This window comes from Podarcis cretensis (genome assembly GCF_951804945.1).
Source record: "Podarcis cretensis genome assembly, chromosome: 13".
NCBI classification, from domain to species: domain Eukaryota; kingdom Metazoa; phylum Chordata; class Lepidosauria; order Squamata; family Lacertidae; genus Podarcis; species Podarcis cretensis.
This window is the reverse complement of record NC_137182.1, coordinates 11,744,022-11,753,976: the sequence shown is the minus strand read 5'-3', so window position 1 is coordinate 11,753,976 and position 9,955 is coordinate 11,744,022. Positions and strand designations below refer to the sequence as shown.

The 9,955-nt window shown below is 49.1% G+C and overlaps 1 protein-coding gene across 2 annotated transcripts; it reads right to left on the bottom strand.

Moving 5' to 3' along the window:
• On the bottom strand, nt 1-9,181 carry LOC307200886 (glucose-6-phosphatase catalytic subunit 1-like). Of its 2 annotated transcripts, none has more exons than XM_079949930.1 (5): nt 7,267-7,295; nt 5,991-6,100; nt 5,796-5,901; nt 3,414-3,529; nt 1-621 (listed from the first exon to the last, which is right to left on the bottom strand). In XM_079949930.1, the coding sequence occupies exons 1-5, from the start codon at nt 7,278-7,280 to the stop codon at nt 113-115; spliced, it is 855 nt and encodes a 284-aa protein (XP_079806056.1). In that variant the 5' UTR covers nt 7,281-7,295; the 3' UTR covers nt 1-112. The 2 variants fall into 2 exon arrangements, with proteins under 2 accessions (XP_079806056.1, XP_079806055.1); XM_079949929.1 differs by lacking the exon at nt 7,267-7,295 and adding an exon at nt 8,906-9,181 and having other exon boundaries at nt 2-621.
• Between the last annotated feature and the right edge of the window lie 774 nt (nt 9,182-9,955).

Sequence of the window (9,955 nt, the reverse complement as noted above, 5' to 3'; positions counted from 1 at the left end):
CCCACCAAAGAGTCGGTTTTATAAAGCTTTAGCCCCGAGTCCCGAGGGCCCTTGCAAGAGCTGGAACAGGAGAACCATGTCCAAGGTAGCTGCGTTCCAAACTTTCTGCCCCCTATGCGTCTTTCTTTGTCTGCCGGAAGAGCCAGGAGATGCAGTAGGGGATCAGCGCCACAGCACAGATGTGAGCGCAGGTGTTCCTGCAGAAGGAGAGGATGTAGAAGAGGATCTCCCTGTCGGTGGGCAGCTCGAAGGAATCAAACAGGTGCAGGACGGACAGGGAGCAAACGATGCAGCTGAGGCGGAAGGCCAGCCGCTGCCTTTCCTTCCCTTTGCAGCTCTGCGCGTACATTGGAGAGTTGAGGCCCAGCCCCAGGCCCAGCAGGATGCCCAGGTTGCGAAGCAGGCTGGCAAAGGGCGTTGTGTCGATATGGACCCACTCTGGCCGCTCGCACCACTTGTGGGCCTTCTCCAGCGTCCACAGGAGGTCCACCCCCAGCATCTTGAGCAGCAGGTAGAAGCCCAGGGCAAAGCCAAAGAGGAAGAAAGTGGTGCCCACGTATCTCCTCAGGCTGGCGTTGTAGATGGAGCGGACGTGCTCAAAGAACACTGCCACCAGCATCCCTGAGGAGGGGGGGAAACCATTCTGTTTAGTTGGAATATCCACAAACGCATCCATGCAACGCCTCTCCTGTCAGTGTTGTTGACACAGGGCTGAGTGAGAGGGTTTGTGAGTTGAACTTTAGAGAATAAGCAGTTGGCCATTTAATGCATCAAAGCATTGGTTATCAAACCCTATGCGTGGCCCATCTGTGTCTCCATGAACCTGGACATAAGATGCACACAAGGTCCTAAAAAGGTAAAGGGACCCCTGACCATTAGGTCCAGTCGTGGCCGACTCGGGGGTTGTGGCGCTCATCTTGCTTTATTGGCCGAGGGAGCCGGCGTACAGCTTCCGGGTCATGTGGCCAGCATGACTAAGCCGCTTCTGGCGAACCAGAGCAGCACAGGGAAATGCCGTTTACCTTCCCGCCGGAGCGGTACCTATTTATCTACTTGCGCTTTGATGTGCTTTCGAACTGCTAGGTTGGCAGGAGCAGGGACCGAGCAACGGGAGCTCACCCCGTCGCAGGGATTCAAACCGCCGACCTTCCGATCGGCAAGTCCTAGGCTCTGTGATTTAACCCACAGCACCACCCGCGACCCACATGAGGTGCCCCCAAGGGTCCTATCTCTCCTCTATAAATCAAAAAGCAGAACTTCACTTCCTCTCGTTTTACTTTTTCTCTCTTGTCCATATTCTCACACATACACACACACACACACACACACACACACCAGGGCAGCAGTACCAGTGTTAGCTGGTGCCCACTCGTACTGGTAGGCCTGAGGGCAGGAAGACCAATAGTAGCCAGAGCCAAATGGCAGACAGAGCCCTCTAATTCTAATTTAGCCTCTAACCTCCTGCTCCTGGCTAACATTCATCATAGCTCAGTTGGTAGAGCACAAGACTCTTGATGTCAGGATTGTGGGTTCATGCCCCACATTGGGCGAAAGATTCCTGTGTTGCAGGGGGTTGGACTAAATGACCCTCGGGTCCCCTTCCAATTCTACATTTCTATGACTTCTACAACCACATCACTGAGACTAAGGAAGCTGCCCCCAGCCTCCACCAGGATTGGCAGAAAGGAAGAAAGGTGATGGGGTGGCTGTGGCATCTGACTGGTGCCAGCCTGAGGTTGGTGGGGCAGTGCCCCATTCCTCAAATGGACCAGCCTCCACCAAGTCCCTTTCTTCCTAGCCTCTAGGCCAGGCTCCCTGACAAGAGCTCAGCAAAGCTGCCACATGAGCCATCCTTTTAACCAGAATATCACCATACTGGATATTCCTCTTCAGAGACTCATTTTGTTGGGAGAGTTTAACCCAACTCCTGTCGCAAGGCAGGGTAGCCCACCTGGTGCCCCTTTTATATTGGAACATCCAACTCAGTTGCACTAAGGTTAGGCTTGCTTTATCGGCAATTTACAGTGGTGCCTCGCAAGACGAAAAGAATCCGTTCCGCGAGTCTCTTCGTCTTGTGGTTTTTTCGTCTTGCGAAGCAAGCCCATTAGCGGATTAGTGGATTAGTGCTATTAGCGGCTTAGGGGCTTAGTGGATCAGCTGATAAGCGGCTTAGAGGCTTAGCGGATCAGCTGATAAGCGGCTTAGCGGATCAGCTGATAAGCGGCTTAGTGGATCAGCTGATAAGCGGCTTAGCGGATCAGCTGATAAGCGGCTTAGAGGCTTAGGAAAGGGGGGGAAAGGGGGGGGAACCCGCAGGAACTCGCAAGACATTTTCGTCTTGCGAAGCAAGCCCGTAGGAAATTCGTTTTGCGAAGCACCTCCAAAACGGAAAACCCTTTCGTCTAGCGGGTTTTCCGTCTTGCGAGGCATTCGTCTTGTGGGGGCACCACTGTACTGCCAATAGGAAAAAAAAACACATAATAAAACAATAAAATCACATAAACATTATAAAGAGCTGGTTTATCAGTACAATGTGATGTAATTGGCACTGCCCAAATTCCCAGGAAAACAAAAATAATTTGTGTGGCGCCAGGCAAGTGTCCCTGGGGAGAGCATTATACAGCAGTGGTTGCGGATTATTCCTACAAGCAAAGCATGCTACACATATCACAGCAGAGAGCAAGGTTACAAGTCACCAACAACAATATTCAATTTGGCTGGGGCAAAATTATTTCCTCCTGACTCCAGTCAAAGATGAACCTGGATCCAAGGTTGCTGGTTCAAACCCCAGATGGGACAACTGCATATCTGTGCATTGCTGGGCGTTTGACTGACTCCTTTGGTTCCCTCCCACCCCTTTGAGTCTGTGAGCCACACCTGGCAATCTAGGCTGCCTCCATCCCCTCCCCAGGACAAATGTCAGCAACATGCATATCGTTTGACTCTCTAATAATGTAATAATAATAATTTATTATTTATACCCCGCCCATCCGGCTGAGTTTCCCCAGCCACTCTGGGCGGCTTCCAACAAAATATTAAAATACAATAGTGCTTCAAACATTAAAAGCTTCCCTAAACAGGGCTGCCTTCAGATGTCTTCTAAAAGTCTGGTAGTTTTTCTCTTTGACATCTGGTGGGAGGGCGTTCCACAGGACGGGTGCCACTACCGAGAAGGCCCTCTGCCTTGTTCCCTGTAACTTGGCTTCTCGTAGTGAGGGAACCGCCAGAAGGCCCTCGGCACTGGAGCTCAGTGTCCGGGCAGAACGATGGGGGTGGAGATGCTCCTTCAGGTCTACCGGACCGAGGCCAGTACACATGCACCACCTAACTGTCTTCTGTTTCTAGTGAATAAAGGCCTTTTCACTGGTGCACAGAAATTTCGTTGTGCAGCTAAAAGCCTAGGAAAAACTCACCCGAGATCACACCTGAGATCACTTGGTGTGGGAAGTGTGCAGCGAGGAAGACTCTAGATAAGCAGACGCAGACCTGCACTGTCCAGAATCCCGCCCAGAGGAGACCACGCAGACACCTGGGAATGAGGGGGACTTGTTCAGATCAGAGCAAAAGCAGGAATTATCTTACCATGCCACCATCTAAATCAGCGGTTCTCAACCTGTGGGTCCCCAGTTGTTGTTGGACTACAACTCCCATCATCCCTGAGCTCTGGCCTTGCTTGCTAGGGATGATGGGAATTGTAGTTCAAGAACATCTGGGGACCCACAGGCTGATCTAAATCTTTGCGATCTAGAGCCACGATTCCTCCCTCTCTCTCTCGCTGAGGAAAAGATTGCCTTGCTTGAGAAAGCCAGTTCTGTAGCCACAGCCCAATGGCTGATCTAAATCTTTGCGATCTAGAGCCACGATTCCTCCCTCTCTCTCTCGCTGAGGAAAAGATTGCCTTGCTTGAGAAAGCCAGTTCTGTAGCCACAGCCCAATGGCAAGAGTCAGCAAATGTCAGGCTTCGGGGAATTCTGTCCCTCCCCCAGTGGCAGCCAAGAAGCAGAGAAATTAGGAGTTCTTACCAAGTAATATATTCAATAGTCACAGAGAGACGAAGGAATGCGGTCTCCCCTAGATAATGGCGTTGCTCCAAGTAAAGTCCCACCTGCTACGTCTCTCCTATTCTACGTCACCCAGTGTCGGCTAATAGCTTTCTGTGTCTGAGCTTTTTGTTCTACTACCCTCAATGCTCGTCTGGTCCTGGGAGAGGGGGGTCAGGAATGCTTTCCAAAGACACTGAGTCTGTCAGCTGTCTCTCCCCTGGTGCTGCTTCTTCTAGCTGCTGCTCCCCCAATATTTCCTATTTTCTCCCCTCTGCAGCCTCTGAACTGTGACCTTCTGCAAACCACTGTTCTAAATCTATACTGTCCTCCTGTTCTCGGGAGGTTCAGGAGAAAGGGAGGGCCCTCACCATTCCTCCTCAGTCCAGCCCCTGACAGCGAACTTGTCTCCCACAACCACTGCGGTCAAAGGCTGCACCCCACAATTTGTGTGAGTCCAACCCCCTGCCAAGCAGGAAACACCATCAGAGCACTCCTGACATACGGTTGTCAAGCCTCTGCTTAAAGACCTCCAAAGAAGGAGACTCCACCACACTCCTTGGCAGCAAATTCCACTGTCGAACAGCTCTTACTGTCAGGAAGTTCTTCCTAATGTTTAGGTGGAATCTTCTTTCTTGTAGTTTGGAACCATTGCTCCGTGTCCGCTTCTCTGGAGCAGCAGAAAACAACCTTTCTCCCTCCTCTATGTGACATCCTTTTATATATTTGAACAGTTCTTGTCTCCTTGGAAGTATGGAGGAGCAAAGTTGTTCTGAGATGCTCTCCTGTTGAGATAGCACCACATTGTCTTCCTAAAAGTAAGGTCCCAGCTGTTCTGGACACCTGAGACCTGCATGTATAGGGTGTTATACTAATACTGATGGTTCTAGTTACAGGTTGGTCTGTACAGCCGTGTTGGTCTGCCGTAGTCTAAACTAAACTAAACTAAACTAAACTAAACTAAACTAAACTAAACTAAACTAAAAACTAAACTAAACTAAAATCAGAAATAGACTGGAAAGAGAAGTGGCTGAATTGCAACTTATTACCAAACCTAAAAACTTGGAGAGACCTGGTCTGAATAGAGACACAGTGGTGCTTCGCAAGACGAAAAGAATCCGTTCCGCGAGTCTCTTTGTCTTGCGGTTTTTTCGTCTTGCGAAGCAACCCTATTAGCGGCTTAGCGGATTAGCGCTATTAGCGGCAAAGTGGCTATTAGTGGCAAAGCGGCTATTAGCGGCTTAGAAAAAGGGGGGGGAGCGAAAAAAATCGCAAGACTCGCAAGACGTTTTCGTCTTGCGAAGCAAGCCCATAGAGAAATTCGTCTTGCGAAGCGCCTCGAAAAACGGAAAACCCTTTCGTCTAGCGGGTTTTTCGTCTTGCGAGGCATTCGTCTTGCGGGGCACCACTGCATTGGATTCTTATCTCATTATACATGATAAAGCTATTTTGAGCCATCTCACCCCTTGCTTTTTCCTGTAAGACCAATTGCAGTCGTTAACAGTCGTCAACAGGTTTACCACAGCTATCTGCCAATCACCCATTCCCACCACCCTTCTGAGTAAATACCCCTCCCCACCCTCTCACTATATATAAGGGTCTGGTGACTTCTGTTTAGGTGTATCTGAAGAAGTGTGCATGCACATGAAAGCTCACACCATAACAAACTTCGTTGGTCTCTAACGTGCTACTGGAAGGAATTTTTATTTTAATTTTGTTAATAGTGTTGGTGCAGGTTGAGAGCGGGGGCCTCACCTGGCAGCCAAGGTCTCTTTCTGCAGCGGCAAGAGTTGCGACAGCAGGGCTGTCACCATGACATAGTAGACCCCAGAAGACCCCATGGCGTGACCAGAGGGGCTGCCTGGAGGGGAGAGACACAAGTGTCAATGAAAGGGGGAGGTCTTACAGCGACTTAAAGACAGGGAGAAGAGGGGGCAGCTTCAACCTCACCTGGGCCAGTTTCGCAGGTGATGGGAAACTGCTGGATTGCAGGGGGTGTTGCGGTGCCGTAGTAATCGGTCTCACGTACCCACCAGTAAGGTCTCTGTCCAAAGAGGATCCTGTAAGGAGGGAAGATTAAGGAGTGGTGGTTGGGTCCCCAGAAACCAGAAGATGTAAGATAGGCTAGGAGGCAAGAAATTGCCACTGCCTATTCTACGACGCGGGTGGCGCTGTGGGTTAAACCACTGAGCCTCTTGGGCTTGCCGATCAGAAGGTCGGCGGTTCGAATCCCCGCAGTGGGGTGAGCTCCCGTTTCTGTCCCAGCTCCTGCCAACCTAGCAGTTCGAAAGCACACCAGTGCAAGTAGATAAATAGGTACCACTCCAGCGGGAAGGTAAACGGCGTTTCCGTGCGCTGCTCTGGTTTGCCAGAAGCGGTTTAGTCATGCTGGCCACATGACCCGGAAGCTGTACGCCAGCTCCCTCAGCCAATAAAGTGAGATGAGCGCCGCAACCCCAGAGTCGGCCACGACTGGAACTAATGGTCAGGGGTCCCTTTACCTTTACCTATTCCAGTTACCTCAGTAAATCCATCTCAGAAGAAAAACAAAAACCTAGCCTTCCATGTTTTCAGAGTAATAACAAACTTGCATCCTACTGTTAAAGGCTTCAGGAACTGGAAAAGACTGGTGTGATTATTTTGTACTCAAGACTTCTAGTTCCCTGACACATTTCCTCTCCCTCTCTCTTCCTATTATAGACATTCACATTTAATTAATATTGCTTTCATTTTTAATTCCTTGCTACAGTTTTTAATTCCTGATTTTATTTATTGAGATCTTTTAAATTTTAAAAAATACCTTTATTATGAGTTGCCTGTGCTTCTTTTTGTTGTCCTTAGATGGTTTTTAAAATTCTTTGAAGGCCCTTTGAATAGTATTTTAATAGAAAAGTAGTCTATCCATGTTTAAAAACCATCAAACAAATATCAGAAATCTGAATCGCCAATCCATGATGAAGCAATTTTCATTTAATTCTACAAAATAAAACTACATTTTGCAAAAAGACGAAAAAGAGAGGGGAGGGAGAGGAAAAAAGGAGGAAAATCAAATAAAATTATGTACATTTGGCTACTTCTTAAGTTAATCACAATCCCATGATTTGCGTTTTTAGGGCAAATTATGGAAATGGAGGATTCATAGAATCACAGTGTTTGAAAGTACCAAAGATAATTCAGTCTCCTTCTGAGGAGACTCTAGGCAAAACTTCTCCCCAGAGCCACTTACAATGTCCAGACCATGCCATGGGAAAGCACCTACAGAACAAATAAATTGTTCCATATTACTCAAGCAAGTGAACCAAGGAGTGCTTCCTTTCCAAAAAAGAAAAGAAAAGAAAGTTTGATTACCCCACAACTGCCCTGGCCCTTGCCGCCGGACGGAGAAGTCAAACTCCCAGTCCAGTTTCCGACCAAGGTTTTAAAACGTAAATCAGATCGGTAACTAGGCAAGGCGCAGCTTATAAGGTGCAGCAGGTACATAAGAACTCTAGATCAGGGGTCAGGAACCTTTTTCAGCAGGGGGATGGTCCACCGTCCCTCAGACCATGTGGTGGGCCAGACTATTTTTTTTTTTTGGGGGGGGGGGAAATGAACGAATTCCTATGCCCCACAAATAACCCAGAGATGCATTTTAAATAAAAGCACACATCCTACTCATGTAAAAACACCAGGCAGGCCCCACAAATAACCCAGAGATGCATTTTAAATAAAAGGACACATTCTACTCATGTAGAAACACGCTGATTCCCGGACAGTCCGCAGGCCGGATTGAGATGGCGATTGGGCCTTAGGTTGCCTACCCCTGCTCTAGATAGATGGCTAAACCCAAGCTAATATGTTGACATGTTGATCCAACAAGCGACATGCCCCCTCCATCTTCCTTTTGAGTAGCAGAAAGGGCACAGCATTGGTGAAGCAAGCAGTCGGAGTCCTAGGCATGGACAAGCTAATGGACACGGAATGGGTTGAGTTTGCGAGGTCTGTTCACACCCATGCCAGAGTCTCTGCGTCTTTGGAGATGGAGGTTTTGTCAGAAGCAACTGAGCACCCAATTTACTCTGTTTCCTCCCCAGAGGCTCCTTACCAACAGGAGGAGCCAACAGAGGTGTGAGACTTGGGGTGTCTGATGCCACAAGGGCAGAACACTCCTTTGCCAACCTCCTTGACTCCAGTTCCTCTGGATCTAGCTCTCCACACACTTGACTGTTAGCCTGCTCCTCAGCCTTGGACACTTTTTGGGATCGCAAATCTACCTCCTGCACCCTGGGGTTGTCCAGCTTCAACTTCCCGAGCTCCTCCCAATCCTCTTCAGGATTTGACCATCTCCTCCATGACCCCTCACACCCCAGGGATGGCTGTGGGTGGTCAGCAATGCAGGGAATTCATTCTGGAAGCGCTCAAAGGCATTTTCTGGGATAGGATTCATATGAAATGCAAAGCTGTGATTTAGCACTACAAGAATGGGCCTGGAAAGAGACCTCCCTGCTTGCTCCTGCCCCTTCCCTCTCCACACAAGCTCGGCTTAATTAGCTCCTTCTTAGTTTGGGTCAAACCATAGTTTGCCATCACATCTGAACCAGTAAACTATGGTTTGCTGTGGGCCTGAAAAACAGCATCAAAATCTGGACAACGGGGTCCAGATCAAGCCAAGCTTTGACATTATGTTCAGACCAAACCTTAATTGCTACTTTGCATAGTCCTGGAAAACAGTGTCCAGGACAGAGTCCTGGCTCAGGTTAAGCACTGGGACTACAGGGAATGGGGAAGGAAGCCCCTGTGGTCTCTGTCTGGGCAATATGACCGAGAAGAGAACTTGTTCCTGACCCCCAAATGGGGTGATCAGGATTCTTAGACTCCGCGCTCACCACTTGAAAACCAGGTTCAACCAATCACCGATCACAGCCACCCAGATGAGTCGGATTCCCACTTCCTCCTTCAGCTGGAACCAGATGGGGAAGAAGACAAAGAAAGTAGTTTTGAGATCAGCGACTGTGGAGATGAAGACAAACCAGCCCTGGTAGCCCATGAAGTTCTCCTGGAGGTAGCTGGTGGCCTGGACCCCTGCGCTGTGCAGAAGGTCCATGGTGCAACTTCAGCAGGGATTGTCTTCTCCCACCTTAGCCCTTGCTTGTTTCCCTTGCCACTGAGCCTTTATTGTATCCGAAACCCCTGATCTTTGATCCTTAACTGCCTCCCCTCTCCAAAAAAATATTGACAGAGGCTGCAACACGAAGCAAAGTGTGTGTTTGTTTGCACGAGTCAGTGCTCCTGTTTTAGAGGGCATTGCTGCACCACTCAGAACTACTTAAATGTCATTTCCTCTGGAACCCAAGTTTTATTTAATAGTATTCTCAGCGTACTCACTGAATTACAATTCACAGGACTTTTGGGGGAAAGCCGTGACAGTTAAATATAATAATGTCTCTTTCTGGATAATTTAGCAAGACAGCAAGAGCTGACAGATCACCTTAACTGCCATAGAGTTTCTGTGCAGTGCATGGGTCTAAGCCAGTGATGGCCAAACTCGGCCCTCTAGCTGTATTTTTGACTACAACTACCATCAACCCTAGGGATGCGGGTGGCGCTGTGGGTTAAACCACAGAGCCTAGGGCTTGCCGATCAGCAGGTCAGCGGTTTGAATCCCCGCGATGGGGTGAGCTTCCGTTGCTCAGTCCCTGCTCCTGCCAACCTAGCAGTTCAAAAGCATGTCAAAGTGCAAGTAGATAAATAAGTATCGCTCTGGCAGGAAGGTAAACGGTGTTTCCGTGCGCTGCTCTGGTTTGCCAGAAGCGGCTTAGTCATGCTGGCCACGTGACACGGAAGCTGTACGCCGGCTCCCTCGGCCAATAAAGCGAGATGAGCCCCGCAACCCCAGAGTCACGACTGGACCTAATGGTCAGGGGTCCCTTTACCTT